The following is a 19,660-nucleotide window of genomic DNA, read 5'->3' as shown; positions in this document are numbered from 1 at the left end:
ACAATATGGTTTTTGAAACCTTGGTGAATTTTAACCTTGTCATACCATATATATGCATGCCAGCCAAACCTGTTATTGAACCCTTCCAAATCCAAAATGTCTGTGTTTTCAAGAAGCAGCCAGTTTTTCAGCCAGCAAAAAGCCGCTGATTCATAAATCATTTAAATATTTTAATATCATTTAAATATCCATTTAAATATTTTAAATGGTTAGATGTGCAGCAGGCCCATGAGTTCTGCAGTCTGTGAGGGCCCTGATCCAGAGAAAGGGATAACCATAAGGGTGGAGGGGGCTTTGCAGACCACGCCCCTGCTGGATGCATCCAGGCAATCCTGCGCTAGAAATGGTCCCATCACTAGTTTTTAAATTTTTTTTTAAAAGTAGCCTTTTCAAAATCAAATTCTTTCCCATTGCCCGAGGATGAGAAAAAAATATATTACTGTATTCACAGATTATTGAAAATAAAACAGTTTATTCTTGGGAAATCCCCCAGCCTCACCTTGAAGCAAGAGTCCACCACCTCTCTAGGTAATTGGTTCAATTGTCAAACTGCTCTTTCCATCAAAAGTAATCTCGTGCCCCTTTAAGCTTAGTAGATCTGGCCTTCGAGGGCAGCAGAGAATAAGTCTTTTGCCCTCTAGTTCTATAACGACAGCTATTCAGGTAATGAGAAGAGTGCTATCATTATCAGATACCCCACCTGTGCCTTCCCTTCTACAGGGTAAATATAATCAGTTACTTCAACCTTTCCTCATAGGACTTCTGTTTTGTATTGGTGACTGCCTTCATTTACCCCCCCCCCCATGAACCTGTTCCTTTTTGTCTATATTCCAACGAGGACACATTACTCCAGCTGAGATGTGACTTGGTTTGCGCACACTTCCATCAGTTTAATTCCGCCATCCTATGCACGCTTACAGGGACGCAGGTGGCGCTGTGGGTTAAACCACAGAGCCTAGGACTTGCCAATCAGAAGGTTGGCAGTTCGAATCCCCAAGACGGGGTGAGCTCCCGTTGCTCGGTCCCTGCTCCTGCCAACCTAACAGTTCGAAAGCACATCAAAGTGCAAGTAGATAAATAGGTACCGCTCCGGCGGGAAGGTAAACGGTGTTTCCATGCGCTGCTCTGGTTTGCCAGAAGCGGCTTAGTCATGCTGGCCACATGACCCGGAAGCTGTACGTCGGCTCCCTCGGCCAATAAAGCGAGATTAGCGCCGCAACCCCAGAGTCGGCCACGACTGGACCTAACGGTCAGGGGTCCCTTTACCTTTATGCACGCTTACACAGGGGGTGGGGTTTCCTTCTTGGCACGTCTGTTTAGGCGCGCAATCAAAGGCTGCAACCTCACCCACCCCCATTACCTGGGCGTAATTCCTACTGGGTGCAGAGCTCCCGAATAGCCATGGCGAGGATTAGTACTCGCAAACCCCATGGAGGCTTGCTTCTGGCTAGGCATGCAGAGGACTTCCGCCGCAAGCTGAACGGATTCCCCGCTTAAGGTTGCGACTGCTAGGGAGAAATAAAGACACAGAAATATGCAAAGTGGTGGCGGGCTGGTTCCCAGAGTCGTATCCTCACCCGCTTCAGAGCAGCTTAAAGTTTATTTGTTTATTATCTACTGCTAGATTTGTATCCCACCCTTCGCCCGAAGATCACAGCACAGGGCAACCACATCATAGAAATACAAAACGAGAACACATAATATATAATAAAACAAAATCAAACCAGTAGCAACTGTTCCCCCCCACTCAATTGTTTAACCGAATTCGCCAGCACATCTGCAGGCTCAAAGCTCTTGAAACTCCGCCCAAACCGGAAACTCCCAACCCTTTCCGCCCGGGACTTTTCTTACAGCGTCGCGACTTATTTTTCCCCGCGCTCCATTTCCCTCTTCCTACGTCGGGGCGGGCACTGTGCGTCTCGAGTCGCGCCGAGATGACGTGCTCAAGAGGCGGCGCCGTGTGCGTGGGGGGTCCTGTTGTTGTAGGTGGCGGCGGCGGAGTGAAATTGGAGCCTCTCAAACGGCGGGCGGTGGCGGGTGGCCGAAGCTGGAGGTGGGCGGCCAGGTGGGTCTGTGAAGGACCTGGGGCCGGTCATGGCGCTGGGGCCTGACCCAGGGGGAAGATGAATAAGGGCTGGCTGGAGCTGGAGAGCGACCCTGGTGAGTGAATATGGGAGCCCCCCCCGCGGTCGTGAGGGGGAGGGGAACGGGGGAGGGGGGCGAGGCTGGGGCAATGAAGAGGTGGGGGCGGGCGGTGGGTGGACCCGGAGAAGGGGGAGGGAGATGTGCTGCTTCTCTCCCCCCCTCCACTTGGGAATCGGGAGGGTGGTGGGCTAGGATACCTGGCTAAGGCGGGTAGTGGCTAAAAGCTTGTTCCTGGGGAGTGCATTGATAGCGGGAGAGAGGTTGGCGGTAGAATTGGGCTGTCCCCTTGTGTGGCAGTGCCCAGAGGGCGGCTATAACTTTTAAGGGGATTCATGGGAAGCTGGGGAGGAGTTGGGGCATGCAATGTCTATGCTGTGCCACCCAATGGCAGGCGACTTTATATCCTGGTGATATGTTGCCTTGCGGTTGCCCAAGATAAGCGGACAGCAAGGCAAGGTAGGTCCCATAACATTGGATGTGAGATGGTGGCATATTTGGAGATGTCCAAAACCAGGTTCATATTGGTCTGCGTATGTGTATGCCCTTCAGCTGAATGGAGCCCTTTTATCATCATTTTGACAGGGCACGTTTTTATGCTGTTGTACTGCCCCTGTAATGTGGAATGCCCTTCCCTCTGCCATACATGAAGCAGCAGCCATCATGTGGTTCACATGTCCTGTGAAGGCTTATCCTTTTGGCCAGGCTTTCCTTGACCCATAAGTTTCGACCCTGTTTTACAAGCTTGAACTCTTTGGATTTCTGTTTTATTTGATTTTATGCGCTTTTCCGTTACTGTTTTATAGGTTTTGTTCTTTTTAAATTATATATTTAGTACCTTTAAGCCAGTTGTCCTCAACCTTGGGTCACTAGATGGTGTTGGACTACAACTCCCATCAACCCTGACCATTGGTCTTGCTAGCTATGGATGATGGGAGTTACAGTCCAACAATATATGGGGACCCATGGTTGAGAAAGCTGGTTGATGGTACACGACTTAGATTTTTGAAATATTAAGTGCTTTATAAACATTTCTAAATAAAAAACCTCATGTCTTTGTCTTGCTACAAATCCAACTCTTACTTGTCAGATTCATGTGAAAGAAGTCTAAATACAATAACAAACAGCGAGAGTAAGGCTTGAAAATGTACCTTATTCCAACCAATTAAAAGGATGCACCATGTAAGGTTGAAGCATATTTTTCTGGAAATGTGGAATGCTAGAATACAACAGCCAACACTGTTGTAACAATAGATGCTTTCTATAGAAAACAGCTGAGGCCTTCTGCAGGGGAAAGACTTATTATTAACATGTATATGCTGTCTGTTTTTCAAGCTAGTGTATGCTTCACCACAGCTGAAAAAAATTAAGCATGTGTCCCAATTATTGCACTGTTTAGCTTCTGTTAGATTGGCTCAAAAATTAACCAGAGTTACTTTAAAAAACAAACCAACAAGAAATAGATTGGCTTGGAATATAATCCAATCTGACTTTGGAAATCGTCCCCCAGCTAGCCAGCCCTCTGGCCTCAGCCCCTGTGCTTTACCCGTGCTGTGCTGATGAGAAGTAGGTTTGTACCCTTACTCAGGCTACAAAGCTCTACAAGTGACCTTGCACCAGTTACCCACCAACCTTCACGGGTTTCTTCTCTCATCCATCCACATCAATGTGAACGCTTTGGTGAAAAGGTGGGATATAAAAGTGAAAAATAATATTACACATCTGAATTCTTTATGAAGGTGCCCAGTGGTATGACTAAATAATTTCTAGTCTTGATTTTGCGTTTAACATTCATAGTGAAATAAATGCTAAAAGTTTCTTTCTGAAGAATACATGAATTGGTCAGTAAGTAATTTTCTGTCTTGTATTCTTTTGTAGGGCTCTTCACTCTATTAGTAGAGGATTTTGGTGAGTATGGCAACTGGTAGTCTATGAATGATACCGAATGTTAGTAATATTCAGAGTAGCCTCATGGAAATAAATGAATTGAGTTAATTCCTTTTGTTTCATTTGGACTACTTTATGACTAACATTGGATATCACCTTTCTAATATTCCTTGACTGCTCCTTCCCACATGGTGACTCCTGCTATATCTTCTTGTAGGTGTTAAGGGGGTGCAAGTTGAAGAAATCTATGATTTACAGAGCAAATGCCAAGGGTAAGTTAGTAATCATTATATTGATTTGAGAAAGGCAAAATATCCTTCTGATGTTTGTGAATAATCACACTGTGTAAAGATCTGGCTCAGCCATAAGTGCTTAGCAAAGGGCTTGGCAATCAGTGGATAAATAGTGCTTGGTGGCTGTGCTTTTGCTTTCTCACCTCTCAAACGTGGTCTGTGGGGGAGATAAAGATTTGACCCACCAAAGAGATCTAGTTTCCCACCCCTGCCAAACCTTCTGTAATGTAGTACAACTATGTAAATAAGCACACACAAGTTACTAGCCTTCTTAGAAGATAGCATTCCTGGTCAGCTATGGCTACCAGGTTAGCGTTTAAATACAAGACTGCTGTAGCTTAGAGTAGTACAAAAATAGTGAGTAAAGCATAGACAATTAAATGTAGATAACTGACTTTCATTTAGAGTAAACCTACTCAAATTAATGATCATTACTAACTTAGGTCCAGTAGTTTAAATGGGTCTACTTGGAGTAAAAGTTAGCTGAATACAACCCAAGGTCTATGTTAGATTGTAGCTATTTCCGTTGATCGCTGTCGCTATTTGGGAGTATTAGGAATGATGCAATAAAAGGGATTTGTAATGTGGTATGGTTGACTTTGTCTACTCCCCCCACTGCTTTTACCAGCTATAGTTATTGTTTAAATGACTGAAGCTCTTAGGCTGACATGTGTGAATGACCAGAGAGCTGTTGAAAGCAATGCTTCAAAAGTGGTGCAGCTTCAATGGTGCCCTGCTGTCTCCATTCTTTTCTTCAGGCCAGTCTACGGGTTCATCTTCCTTTTCAAATGGATTGAAGAGCGCCGATCACGACGGAAGGTCTCAACTCTGGTAGATGAGACATCAGTGATTGATGATGACATTGTCAATAATATGTTCTTTGCTCATCAGGTGAGCTGACATGGATGAAGAAAGAAGGATGTCCCCAGTTGGTAGAGGCAGGGTTTAATGTCAGCCAGTCTAATACTTGGCACTGAAAACAAATCCCCAGGATCCGATCTGCAATATGTGAATTACTGTTCAAGAAGACTGCTTTTGAGTATGTGCAGAGTGTCAACTCCTCATCACTGAGTGACCACAGTTGACCACAGCCAATTTGAGATCAGGGATATGGCCTTCCATGGTGGAAGGCTCCAAGTCTTATTTCATAACTTGGTTACAGAATAGAGCATCCTCATATTCGGAGTAAGAAATTTCACCCTCTAGCCCTTGTGTTGTTATTCATTCATTAATTCCCAGAGCCTGCCATAATCACAATTTCTTACTTACCTTCAGTTACTTAACTTAATACTTTATTTGGTCTGTCCGTTTCCATAAAACTGCCCTTCACTGTTGCCTGGTTCAGACAACACATCCCCATGGTTTATCAGACTAAGGTTGTGATGACAGAACCAGGCCAGTATCTTTCCCCCCTTGTGTATCTGCTGGTTTCTTAGCTAGATACCTAAAGTGTTCACTGAAATCTGAAACTCTCAGACAAAAAAACCCAAATTGTGCAATTGAATTGATATCGTAAGTCAGATTTCTATAACTTGTTCAAGTTTTCCTTTATAAAGCTCACATTCTTTCTCTGCTTAGCATGTTCAGATCTGCTTGTAATATATACTTTCAGTATGATTTATGCTGAAGATGGAAATGATTCAGAAGAATATACTGAAAATGAAACATCTGTTAGTAGGCTCCTATTTTCTGGTGGGTTGAACTATTCCAGAGGTATTGCAGCTTTCTGATTTAGCTGTCTTGCACACTCCTCACTCACCATCTAACACAACTGGGGACAAACAAGTCAATACAGTGGGTGTTATCTGTTAGCACCTTGGTGTGCTTACTTCAGTGACTTTCTATGTCAAAACTTCTCTTGAATAAGGGAGTCATTGTTACTAATGTGGTCTGATTTGTGTAGGCTGATATTTTTAGGTGTGTGGGCCTAGTTAGGCTGACCTCAACTAGAGCCAGGGCTTTTTCGGCTGTGGCTCCGATCTGGTGGAACACTCTGTCACAAGAGACTAGGGCCCTGCGGGACTTGACATCTTTCCGCAGGGCCTGCAAGACAGAGCTGTTCCACCAGGCCTTTGGCCAGGGCACAGCCTGACTCCCTCCCTCGGCAATCTTCGCGGAGCTCTGGCCCAATGGTTGCCAGTGGCTTGATTTGAATTAATTTCATAATGAATGATTTTAGAGCGTTGTTTGTGCTGTACTTTTTTACTGTTTTATTGTTGTTAGCCGCCCTGAGCCCGGCTTCGGCTGGGGAGGGCGGGATATAAATTATTATTATTATTATTATTATTATTATTATTATTATTATTATTGCATTAGGGAGTCGAATTCTATGGCGTTTTGATTCCTTCCAGTTTTGACTGTGACCTCTAACCATTACCATGCATTAAGAACCATATGTTTAGCTTGTAGGCATCAATAGCTACAATGGTAGATTTACGCTTAGTGTTGATGACTGTTTCATTGCTTTGTTTTTCAAAATGTTTGTAAATATTATGTTTTATAGCTGATCCCCAATTCTTGTGCCACACACGCGTTGTTGAGTGTCCTCCTGAACTGCAGCAGTGTAGACTTGGGGCCAACTCTGAGCCGAATGAAGGAGTTCACAAAAGGGTTTAGTCCAGAGGTATGATGCAGCAGGGTGCATTTAGGGTGGGATAATCTGAAATCGGGATGCGGGTGGTGCTGTGGTCTAGACCACTGAGCCTAGGGCTTGCCGATTGGAAGGTCGACCGTTCGAATCCCTGCAACAGGGTGAGCTCCCATTGCTCGGTCCCTGCTCCTGCCAACCTAGCAGTTTGAAAGCACGTCAAAGTGCAAGTAGATAAATAGGTACCGCTCCGGCGGGAAGGTAAATGGTGTTTCTGTGCACTGCTCTGGTTTCGCCAGAAGCGGCTTAGTCATGCTGGCCACGTGACCCAGAAAAACTGTCTGCAGACAAATGTTAGCTCCCTTGGCCAGTAAAGTGAGATAAGCGCCGCAAACCCAGAGTCGTTCGCGACTGGACTTAACTGTCAGGGGTCCTTTACCTTTTTTAATCTGAAATCACTGTAAGCTTCTGATCTCCCCAAGTGCTTTTATAAAACATCCTTTCTTTGTAGTGTCTTCTTTCCCAGCCAGTATGACTTATCTCCATATTGTCTGATCAAACTGTGGTTGTGGTCATCTCGCAAAACTCATGCAGATTATTTCTAAGTAAATTTTACTTAGCTTTTACTTAGAGAGTAGTCCTCCTGGCTAGCTGGAGTGGGGCCCAAGCTATGCCATTCTGAATTCAATCAGGAAGGGAGGGGGCTTCCTTGCCTGATAAAGGTCTCTAGTGAAAAGAAAGCTATCTTATCTTTTTGCTCTGTTTTCTCCCCACAGAGCAAAGGCTATGCCATTGGAAATGCCCCAGAACTGGCCAAGGCCCACAACAGTCATGCTAGGTAAGTGGGATCACAACGCAAAAATGCTTGCTGCAAAATAGACCACATCTATTCTGACTTCTTGTCTGTTGGTTTTTTGGTAGGCCAGAGCCCCGGCATTTGCCAGAGAAACAGAATGGGATCAGTGCGGTGCGAACCATGGAGGCTTTTCACTTTGTCAGCTACGTTCCTATTAAGGGGAGGCTCTTTGAGCTGGATGGCCTGAAGGTTTATCCCATTGACCATGGTAAGGGACTCCATCTACTGTGCCTTAGCTTATCTGAAAAACTAAAAATGTTGGTCTGGCTGCAAGATACTTGGAGTCATCAAAAATGTTGTTGTTGGCACCCATCTGTCTCGAGAGACAGTAGGGTGCATCTCTGAGTTGTATGCCTGGGAAGTGTGTTAATGGAAGTCCTGGGCTGCCCAGAGGACAAGAACACCCCTCTCGGCCTTGCTGATGTGGTCCAAAGGAAAACAGAGCAAGATATTCGGCACCAGCTTGGCTGCAGGAATTGCAGGAGGGAGGCTGTGTTTGCAGTTTTAGTCCTACTGTTCATTTGCTCGCAGTTGCTCTTTTCAGATGTTTTTGGTATATTTTGTATTTGTTGTATTATTACTCTGCAAATTCTTCTGGTGAGGCAGGAAAGAAATACATTAGAATCATAGAATCATAGAGAGTTGGAAGAGACCACAAGGGCCATCGAGTCCAACCCCCTGCCAAGCAGGAAACACCATCAGAGCACTCTTACTGCATTAAATCATTGCAGTAAGTAAAATAAACGATAGCAGAACTGTGTGCAAACTTATCTACGTAGACGGGCACATGTGAAAAAAGAAAAGAAAGTGGGCAAGAGAAGAGGTCGGAGGAAAAGTAAACTCTATGAATTAGCAAAGGTCTAGGAAATAGATGTACCTTGGGGAACTCGTTAAAGAGTGGGACTGAATCATGACTGGAGGCAACATCATATCTAAGGATTTCTGGTTATATTTTGTTACATCTTGGGGGTGTGAGGAGAGAGAATGGGCGGAAATGCCTTATTCTGGTAACCTCTGCAAATGGTTGAGTAGGAGAACAGCATTAGAAAGCACCTGGATACAATGGGAAGGAGTGGTTTGTTTTTTAATCTGAATGTGTTTCTGGGTTTTTATTTTCTTTAGATTTGATAACCTGTTCTGGGTCTCAGGGTTAGGCTGAAATAAACATCTTAAAGGGGGACAATTTACATTCATTTTGTAAGTTGACTTTGCAGGTAGCATGGATGGATCAGAATCTAGCCAGCCACATGGGAAGCTCAGGTGAGCTCGTTCCCAAGGGTTGTTGTACGTGATAGGTCTTGCGATGGATTTCTTTACCTTAACTGAACCACCTTTACACACCCTGTTGCGTATGCAGTTCAAGCTCATTTAATCTGTTAGCAGGGACCTTTTCTTTCTTTCTTTCTACATTTACCTATTGCTTTTTCAGGGCCGTGGGCAGAAGAGGAGGAATGGACAGACAAAGCTCGAAGAGTGATCATGGAGAGAATTGGACTTGCCACAGCAGGGTAAATGATCAAAGTGCCATAGCATAGGAAGACCTTGTTCTTATGGTGGCCAGCCAGATGCCTATGAGAAGCCCATGAGCATGACATGTGCACATTAGCAGTCTCCTGCTCATGAGTCTATGTGCAGTCATTCAGAGGCATAGTGCCTCTGTTACTTGGGATGTTGCATAGCTGTCATGTTTAGTTAGGATCCTGTGATAAGTTAGGAGGGTGTGATTCAGAAGAGACAGGTCTTTCTCCTGGGATCTCACATTCTGTAGATCCTGCTTTGGTTCAGCTTTCTCCGGAAGGCCATCTTCTGGTCCTAAGACATGTTGCACCTGCACTCCAATAGTTTTGTCCGTTCAGTGCCATACACTGTGATGTTAGCATTGTGGTGACAGAGGGAAATATACTGCTGCAAATACAGGGTGAGTCCTTTAAAAGAGGCCCTGTGGATACAGAGTACACATGTTCCACGGGTCCTCTTTTCAAAGACTCACCCTGTTCTTTGAATTGGGGCGCTTAGCACTTGATGCTGTCTTCCTGCAGGGAGCCATATCATGACATCCGCTTTAACTTGATGGCAGTCGTGCCTGACAGGAGGATGAAGTATGAATCCAAGCTGCATATCTTGAAGATGAACCGGCAAACTGTATTAGAGGCTTTGCAGCAAGTAAGTTTCGGATGAGCCTAGTAATTGAATCTCTTCTCTTGACTGCATCTGGCTATCTGTATGTCTGTGTACAAGACTGATGTTGTTGAACCATTACTGGGGCTGCAGATTGTATACATTTTTCACCCACTTTCCCTCAATTTAGAAACACTGGAAGATGACTTCTGTATGTATAGAATTCAGGGAAGGCCCTCTGTGGGCTGGCCTCTGAGCCTGGCGTGGGAACCAAAATGAATCCTTTCTAAATCATTGCTTGAACCAAAGTCTTTCTGTACTACATGTTTGTGTCACACTGTATTATGGCTTGTATTATGTACAAGAGTGCAGCAGGCAGCTGAGCAAGTAAGTTGCTGCACAGCCCATGTGAGATGCTAAGGAAGGAGTAATGTTTAATGTGGGGAAGGCTCAGAGAGCTGTTTCTCTCACTGTTTCCCTCCCCCTTTGCCGAAGTGGTGTTTAAAGGTGGTTGGGAAGCACTTCAGAGAGTGGTTTGGCAAATCACTTTCTGAAGCGCCCTTCCCTCCATTAAACGTTTAATGAGCTGTGAGGGAAGCTGGGCTATGGAGAGGGAGTGGGGTGTTTGGTCAGGTGGGGGAGAAAGGATGATGGTTGGGGGGTTGGTGATCAGAGTGAGCAGTGGCAGCAGCCCCATATAATTCAGTAATAGCAGAAATAAATAAATAGCGCAAGAGGTTACATGGTTATCCTCCTCCTCCCCACTCCAGGCTGGCCTTTTCATTAAGGAAGCATGTTTACTGGGAACTGACATGTTGATGGGAACTTCATTGCTTTCCTTCTGTGTCTGGCGTTTTTTCCTTTTTGTGAATTGCTTTGTTCTATCTATATTTTTTCCTCACCAGCTAATCCGTGTGACGCAACCAGAGCTGGTCCACACCCAGAAATTCCTGGAGGCCCAGGCTTCTGAAGAGCCAAAGTCAGCAAACAGCAAACCCCCCACCGCCCTGCCACTGGGGCGAGTGCAGCTGGTCCCCGAGAGCTCACAAGCAGGTATGGGGAAATGTAGAAGGGGAGTGTGGAGTGCGGAGAACAAAGAACCATGCTCAGAATGGGATATGTTTTTAGATGTTTTTAACTGTTTGTAAGTGTGTGTGTGTGTGTGTGTGTGTGTGTGTGTGTATTATCATTCTGATGTTTGCCACCCTGGTCTCCTTTGGGAGGAAGGGTGGGGTAGAAATGTAATAAAATAAACTTGGCTTATTAAGGATCCATTCACTAAGTGAAAGCCACTGAGAGCCTGATTTTACTATTTAAACAAAATAAATAAATAATACTTTAGCCCAGTGATGGGCAAACTTGGCCGTCCAGCTGTTTTGGGACTACAGTTCCCATCATCCGTGACCACTGGTCCTGTTAGCTAGGGATGATGGGAGTTGTCCCAAAACATCTGAAGGGCCAAGTTTGGCCATGCCTGCTTTAGCCCGTCCCTTAGTGCAAAAACAGGGTTGCAAATTGTAGGCATTTGTATCAGATTTAAGTGTCTCTGTTTGCCTTTGTTGGATTTGGGGTAAGCGTATGGTGTTCTGGAATGGAGTGCTTGCTCAGTGCATCTGAAAATGTCTCATTGGAGGTGTATGCATTTACTCACTAAGCAAGTGTAAATGCTCTCAAATGGGAAAATAAAAGAGAGGTGTTCTTTCCAGAGAGCACTGAGGAGTCTGGAGGCCAGGATCAGCCTTCATCAACCCAGAGCCCTCCAAGCAAATCCAAGCTGGGCAATAAGCTACCTGTGAGCAGCATCAATGGGGCACTGGCCAACCCTAGCCCTATCGTGCAGAGACTGCCAGCTTTCCTGGATAACCACAACTATGCCAAGTCACCCATGCAAGTAAGTATAGGGCAGCTATGCTGAACACAAGTATCTCATTCAAGTTTCTGATTTATGAATCTCTAGTTAACAGTGACTGTTGTCAAGCTTTCTTTCACATGCCAAATAGAAACAAATCTTTAACATGAGAATTTGTGTTTGGTATTTTTTTTTTAAAAAAAAGCTTTTCTACATAGGTGGCTGCCATTGCTTTGTAGGTTGTTCCACTGAAGTTCCAGTGACTCTCTTAGCTTGTCCATTAGTGGGTATGAAGTAGGAGCATTCCTATGTTGTGAATAAATGGCTGTCAGTGGCTACTAAGCCCCGTGGCTGTGTTCTGTTGGAATAGCCATCTCTGTCTCTGAATATCAGTTGCTGGGAAGTGCAAGTGGGACATGATAGCTCATATCCTGCTTTCTATGAGCATCTAGTTGGTCACTGGGAGAACAGGATGGGCCATTGACCTGATCTAGGGTTCCCATATTTCAAACAGTGAAAACCCAGACAGAAAGGTTGTTAAGCTTTTTCTGTTGTTGAGCGTTTTCGGCAAAATCACATTTATTTATTTTTTCCCATTTTTGAGCTATTTTAATGGGTAATTTGGCACTACAGATATGGGCACAGAAAGCTGGTTTCTCAGGGCTTGGATGATGCCTGGGATATTTCTTTGCGAAGGACTGTTTGGTTAAATGAGGAACTTTTGAGGGCAGTAGATCCTCCCAGATTGCATTCCTAAGGTGTGTTCTGATATGCAATGCAGGAGGAAGAGGACCTTGCAGCAGGAGTGGGCCGGAGCCGGGTCCCAGTACGGCAGCACCAGCAGTACTCGGATGAGGAGGATGACTACGATGATGAGGAGGAGGAGGAAGTTTGCAATGCCAATCCTGCCATGAGGTGATGGTGATTCATTCTCCCTTTGCTCCTCCATAGGCATAGAATAGAGGGTGGGAGCTTTTCAATGCAGTGATTATTTTTCAAAACCAGCATTTTCAGTTGCTATATTTGGCTTTGATTTGAAGCCTCACTCCCTAGTGAAGGGAGATTTTAAATTTCAGATGTTTAATTGTTTTAAATTTTGCATACAGTGGTACCTCGGGTTACATACGGTTCAGGTTACATACGCTTCAGGTACAGACTTCGCTAACCCAGAAATAGTACCTTGGGTTAAGAACTTTGCTTCAGGATGAGAACAGAAATCGTGCAGCTGCGGCGTACTTAACCCGAGGTACCACTGTATTCTATTGTTGTAAGCCGATTTGAGACCTACCTGGTGAAAAGTGGGATACAAATTGTTTAAACTAGGGTTTCCCAAACTTGGGTCTCTAGCTGTTTTTGGACTACAACTCCCATTATCTCTAGCTAGTAGGACCAGTGAGCAAGGATGACAGGAATTGTAGTCCAAAAACAGCTGGAGACACAAGTTTGGGAAACACTGGTTTAAACAAACAGACAAATCCTTTACAGTAGAGACTCCTGGTGTTCTGCATTTTTTAATTGTATATTACTGAATGTGAATATGGAATACTGTGATGTTTAGATTGTTTCCATCAGACCTGTTATGGCTGATATTTGCTGCTCCTATTGCGCTTCAATCATTCTCAATTGATCTTCCTCTCTTGTTCCCCAATCTTGAACAGATACAAGCGGAAGGGCCCAGTGAAGCAGGAGCCCCTGGTGGGGAGTGCAGATGGCCAGCTCTCCATGCTGCAGCCCAACACTATTAATGTCCTAACTGAGAAGCTCAAGGAAACACAGAAGGATCTCTCCATCCCCCTGTCAATCAAGACCAGCAGTGGAGGCACTGCTGTTGCTGCTGTTGCCCATTCCCAACCATCTCCTACACCCAGCAATGAGAGTACGGACACTGCCTCAGAGATTGGGAGTGCCTTCAATTCCCCACTCCGTTCCCCCATCCGCTCAGCCAACCCCACTCGTCCCTCCAGCCCTGTCACCTCTCACATCTCCAAGGTGCTGTTTGGGGAGGAGGATAGCCTTCTGCGTGTGGACTGCATACGCTACAATCGAGCTGTGAGGGATTTGGGGCCTATCATCAGCACAGGCTTACTGCACCTCACAGAGGATGGGGTTTTCTGCCCACTTACTATAACAGGTAAGGTTCAGGGGAAGGGCTGTAGCCCCTGTACTCCTGTAACTACTCCTGGAGCAGACGGTTCTGACTCTATGATGAGCAGTGAGAGAATGACCACTGGTTTCCAGTTAGATACCAAAGGCATAAGAATAGAACAAAAAGCTGTTTGGTAGGGGGGTACTGATCCTGATTCAGTTCAGAACCCAGTTCAGTCGAGAGTGATTTGGAGGCTATCCATTTCAGTTCTCGGTTCAAATCCTGATTCAGAAATTTTCCATCTTATAGAAACATAGGACAATGAGTTTTCATGCCAGGCACATTTAAAGTTTAAACACACCCGCCCCAAGAGGAACCATCTATGTACGTGTTAATTTTGGGCAGAGTTGGATGAAATTTGCAGGCATGATAGTCTCTTCTAAGGAGATGAATCCTGCCAAACTTCAGAAGGAGAAACTGCAAGGACAGGTTTTGTGTAGAAAAGTTAAAAGGCTCACTTAATTTTTCCTGTTTTTTAAAGGGATGATGTTTATGAAAACAGCATATAGAGGTACTCTTAGGTTTGAAACCTGCCAGGTTACAGAGAAAAAGGCCCATGTGGTGGTTTTTTTGCTAGGCGCCTTTAAAAGCTTTTTTGGGTGTAGGGATGAACCTGCGGTTTGGTGGGCAATGATTATGAATATGGCATATATTGTGGAGGTTCCCCTAACTTCTGCAGTTTGTTGGTGAGAGCATTACAACAAAGGTCTGCTCTTCCTTTTTCGAAAGTTCCTTTTTCCATCACTAAGAGTCTGGCTCATTGCTGATTCTGGAAGCAGAGCCAAAGTACTATCAGATAATCTTCACAACTTCTCTCCTCCCAAAGCATGTGTGAACTGTGTCGAATTAAGGCATATGCTTATGAGTAATCCCTATAGAAGGACCCAGTGTTGACTTGATGTGACTACAGCCTTGGACTACTAAAAGTAGGAGTTTGGCCTAGGACTATGCATGGGATAGTTCTCAAAGGAGGAATATGAGTATGACCTGTGCTCAAAACATGTATTTAAACACTACAGAAGTACTTAAACCATTTGTGTATTTTCCTGAATGTTAATATCACTTCCTGGCATTTCTGGCTACTTTATTTGATGCTGATGTTTTATTGTTATGTTGTGCTTATATGCAGCTGTTTTTTATTTTGTAAACTACTTTGGTATTTCTTTGAAATGAAAAGTGGTATACAGTGGTTTTAATAATAAGATGAATCCATCCTGTGTGTTAGAATTGTAGCGTTGGAAGGGACCCCAAGGGTCACCTGGTCCAACTCTCCTGCAGCATTCCTCCTTTTTGCTCTCTTCTCCACTGATACCAGATGGTGGGAAAAACTCCTCATCTTCTAGCAAATCCAGTGAAGAGCTTCAGTCCACTGTCAAACTAGAAGAGAGAGACTCAAGTGAAGCAAATGACAGCAAGGAGAAGGCTGGACTTGGTCGGTCTGGTGATCTCCCTTGTGGGGAAAAGTATTCTCCTAAAGTAAGCATTTCTACCCCTGCTTCCCTCCCTCCCCAAGACAGCTGATGCTCATTGGTAGTATGAGTTTTAGATGCTGCGATTCCTCACAGTTATGCTTTGGACCAGGCACCCCCAACCTGCGGCCCTCCAGATGTTTTCGCCTACAATTCCCATGATCCCTAGCTAACAGGACCAGTGGTCAGGGATGATGGGAATTGGAGGGCTGAAGGATTGGGGATGCCTGCTTCACTGTCCAAGGTCTATGAGACCGTGTAACACTAAACCTTGAAGCTTGTTAATTTCCTACATTACTGCTGGTGGTTTCCCCCCCCCCCCCCTTCTTCCTTGCTGCTGTTAGGTAGAACCACTTTCCCCCGTTGCAGCCTCTCTTAATACGGTTTCTGGACTGAGTACCCGCTCCTCCCCCCCCCCCCCCCCGCTCCCGGGGCTACACACGCTATGAGTTACAAAATGGCCTGGTCTGGCACCGAGGCTATGAGATCATCTTTGTGCTTCATGTGAGATTGTTCTAGATGGTGCGTTGTTTTTTCTGCTGACTTTGCAAGTCGATGAAACACTGTTGGGGATTGGGTGTGTTCATACTGTCCCTGTTTTGGCTCTGGCAGGAGCTGCTGGCACTGCTGAAATGTGTGGAAGCCGAAATAGCTAACTATGAAGCCTGTTTAAAGGAGGAGGTAGAGAAAAGGAAGAAGTTCAAGGTATTCTAGCAGGGTGTTTCATCTTGGGGGGTAATCATGAGATGACTTTCCTTCACCATGACCACAGTTTCTGATATGAAAAGAAGTCTTCAGACTAGCAAAATCAGAAGACATCATACCAGGAGACCATTCATGATGCTAAGCTACTGCTTTTTTGGCTGGGTTAGTAATATTTGCACAGTGCCTCTTGCCTGAAGCTGGAAATCTCATTGTCTATTACTTATTATACATCTACTAAAAACTGGAGAAAATGGGGCTTTGCCGTCGTTCTTCATTTGTGGGCACTGGTGTGCCACTGGATATAATTTCCCAAGCTTATTTTGGATAAGATACAGTAGACTTAATTCACTTATATATTGCCAGTCAGCCACATAAAAGTTAACACTGGCAAACATTTTCTCTTGACTGCTTCGACTATAACTGCTGAACTGATAATTCTCTTCCACCTTACTGACTCTTCCCCTTAGATTGATGACCAGAGAAGAACTCACAATTATGATGAATTCATATGCACCTTTATCTCTATGCTGGCACAAGAAGGTAAGATGCCTGTTGAGCAGTCCTGGCATCAGGGACTTTTCTTTGGTCTTCACTTGCATTTTGGAAACTGCAGCTTTGATTCTAAATCTCCTCCCTTTGAAGGCACTATCCACAAAAGCGGACCTTTGAAGAGTTTCCATGTTTGGGCATGCTTTTTTAAATAATTCCTGATCATGAACTTGTGATGCATATAATGCTCCTGACTATCTAACCTGCCCTCTGGTACAGAATTGAAGACTTGTGTAGTTTACTTTGAAGGACAGTATGTCTTAAATTGCACCTTTAAGATGAATATTGTAATCTTTAGAGGACTGGCTATGGAAGCTTTAGTTCACCAACCTTTATGCTACAATAAATCTTTGGTTTAAGGTCCCAAGACTTTTATTTGGCAAGTAAAGCTATTTCCCTAGAATATGTGTTTTGAAGTGGCTGAAAAGGAAAGAACATTCCTAACTGCATAACAATTGTTTCTCTTTAGCTAACCTTTCAAACTCTCTTCCTGCAGGAATGTTGGCTAGCCTTGTTGAACAGAACATCTCTGTGCGTAGGCGGCAAGGGGTCAGCATTGGACGTCTCCACAAACAGCGGAAGCCTGACCGGCGGAAACGTTCCCGGCCGTATAAAGCCAAGCGTCAGTAGCACCGGCCTTTGGACAGTACGTTGTGTTCACTGCTTGTCACTTTGGTCATCTGGTGCACATTTCAGGCTCTACCAGCTGGGCAGTGCCCAGGAGACGGGCTTTGCACTGAACATCTCTGTTCAAATAATCAGTGTTAGTGTAATGTTACATGCAAATCCACCTGCATTCAAATGGGCTGTAGATGTTCCTCTAATGGTGGTGACTATGTGGGCATTCCAGTGTAACTTTTCTCCAAACCCTAAGGACCAGGACCACTTGAGGGTCCTACTTAACACAGCACTTGAATTTGCTACTCAGTGTCCTAAATCCATCTGCAGTATATTTTGCAGTAGCCAATGGCATCCTTCAGAAGCTCTGTAGGGAGATTATTGGAAAAGGAGAAACCAAATTCCTGCCACCTTCTAGAAGGGCATTGCAGCAGGAGTTGGTGTGGTGTTGGGTTCAGTTTTCCCAGCAAAAAAGGAATTGGCAATGTACTGTTTCTGGCCAGTGCCGATGGCTCTGTGTTCTCCTGGGAGGCTATTATCTATTTTCTGTATTAAAATGTATATATATATTTTCTGAGCCATATTATCATTGTAGTGGACTACAGGTGGCCATCTACCCTTTTTCCAGGAATCTATTATGTGCATTGGAAGGGATGCTGTCCACTTGAAGGTCAGGCTTCTTTGCTCCTCCTTTGCAGAAGGTCTTTCAGTTCAGTATCAGTCCTGTTAATGTTTCTCTGGGTGGTTTCTTCAGTTGTTGCAGGAACAGGGAGAGGAATTTCTGAAATGGGCGGTGGGTGCCCAAAGTAAGGACACAGTGTGACTCACAATTTATAGGGGTGTATACCTTGAAGTGTGTGCTGCTTTCTGTTATATTTTTCTGTTTGTTAGCCATGCACAGAAAAGGATCAGAATGATCAATCATACGAGATTATTTCCCCCTTCCTGATAAACTGTAGCCTCAGGTGCCCCTTGAAAGCCCCTTGGCTTTTGCTCAGATTATGCTGCATTAAAACCACCCTTTATGAAGTTAAAACAGTGCTGAGACAGACAGTTGAAATGGGTGGATTAGTGTCATGACATGCTAGAAGTAACATAGGTATTTGTTCTGTTAACTCTCTGCTCTCTGGAACTGTTAGACCACCCCAAAAAAATCAGGTGGGTAGAAATCATGACAGTGGTCTCTCTGTGTGATTCCTCCATGCATGTGGCAGGTGAAATAAAGGAAGAAGCCCCAGGAAAGCAGCTCCTTCACTGCTGCCAGTGAATGTGAAGTGACCCTTTTTTGGGGGTTGTTAACACTTCTGAGGCACAGACAGGAAGCAGACTGTTGATGAAAGGGCTACCGTTGGATAATTGGTTTTCCTTGTATGCTTTTATAGTGAAAAGTGAGACAGGGCAAGAAGTAGTAGTTTTCTCAGCAGTGGTGGCAGTGATCAGTGTGGGAGGAGTTATGCCCTTAGCATGGGTGATGGCCAAGGCAGAGACAGCTGGATCACCAGTGCGCAGGTGTACCTGGGATTGTGGACACTGCTCAGCAGCCCTACAGCTGCATATTCAGTCACCCTCTGCTGCTGCTGCTACTTGCCAGCAAGGGTGTACAATCCCCCCCCCCCCCAGTTCTACCTCATTGCCAGTCTTTTGCTGCAGCAGCAGGCTTAATGGTAAAAGATTGGCAAGCTGGATAATCAGCATGGCAGCTCTACTGCCACCACAGCCGACTTGAGACCTTCTTGTCTACTTCTCCTTATGTACATTGGTTTACTCTTGTGTCCTGTGAAAATCGAGTACAAACCTCAGTTCGTTTTTGAACGATTCGGCTCTGAACGCCAAAAACCCGGAAGTAAATGCTGTGGTTTTCGAACATTTTTCGGAAGCTGAATGTCCCAATGTGGCTTCTGCTTGAGTGCAGGAAGCTCCTGCAATCAATCGGAAGCCGTGCCTCAGTTGTTGAACATTTCAGAAGCCGAACAGGCTTCCGGAACGGATTACTTTCAACAACCGAGGTTTGACTGTACATGGTAAATGCAGCAGCATTCGAGGAGAGAGACCAGGACCCACCTGCAAGTTTGCTGTAGGTTATGCTTACTGGTAGTCATAGGCTATCATAGGATTTCTGGAAGAATTTCTCTTTTGCTGAAACTCATTCCATGAACATGTATAGTTGAGTCTTCTTTTGTACTACCAGAAATGATTAGTGGAAAGCAAAGGAAGACCATAAGCTGAGGAGTGAAAGGACACCCAGTGATTCCTGAGATGGTAGTGCAGCTGAGAGCAGAACTGCATTTGCTTTCTCTGAAAATATGTACAGATGCTGACTGTAGAATTATTATTTTTTATATGTTGACAGAATCAACTGTCTTTTGTTTTGTCAGTTTCAAGTGCTGTAAATACCAGTTCTGGGTCAGAAAATAAAATGTATACCAATCTGAAGATTTCTC

At 44.7% G+C, this 19,660-nt stretch overlaps 2 protein-coding genes across 2 annotated transcripts in view; one reads left to right on the top strand and one right to left on the bottom strand.

Moving 5' to 3' along the window:
• The window catches only part of DNAH1 (dynein axonemal heavy chain 1), a 173,835-nt gene that overhangs the window by 28,084 nt on the left and 126,091 nt on the right, over nucleotides 1-19,660 (bottom strand). The window lies entirely within an intron of this gene.
• Nucleotides 1,850-19,652, top strand: BAP1 (BRCA1 associated deubiquitinase 1). Its single transcript, XM_083603340.1, has 17 exons — nucleotides 1,850-2,160; nucleotides 4,021-4,050; nucleotides 4,247-4,301; nucleotides 5,081-5,213; nucleotides 6,826-6,945; nucleotides 7,686-7,747; nucleotides 7,831-7,973; nucleotides 9,195-9,273; nucleotides 9,805-9,928; nucleotides 10,789-10,936; nucleotides 11,590-11,774; nucleotides 12,514-12,647; nucleotides 13,391-13,863; nucleotides 15,194-15,354; nucleotides 15,960-16,052; nucleotides 16,520-16,592; nucleotides 17,098-19,652. The coding sequence occupies exons 1-17, from the start codon at nucleotides 2,124-2,126 to the stop codon at nucleotides 17,229-17,231; spliced, it is 2,184 nt and encodes a 727-aa protein (XP_083459466.1). The 5' UTR covers nucleotides 1,850-2,123; the 3' UTR covers nucleotides 17,232-19,652.

This window comes from Podarcis filfolensis (assembly GCF_964270895.1).
Source record: "Podarcis filfolensis genome assembly, chromosome: 2".
Lineage (NCBI taxonomy): Eukaryota > Metazoa > Chordata > Lepidosauria > Squamata > Lacertidae > Podarcis > Podarcis filfolensis.
The sequence above is the reverse complement of the archived record's forward strand: the minus strand, read 5'-3'. Positions and strand labels throughout refer to the sequence as shown.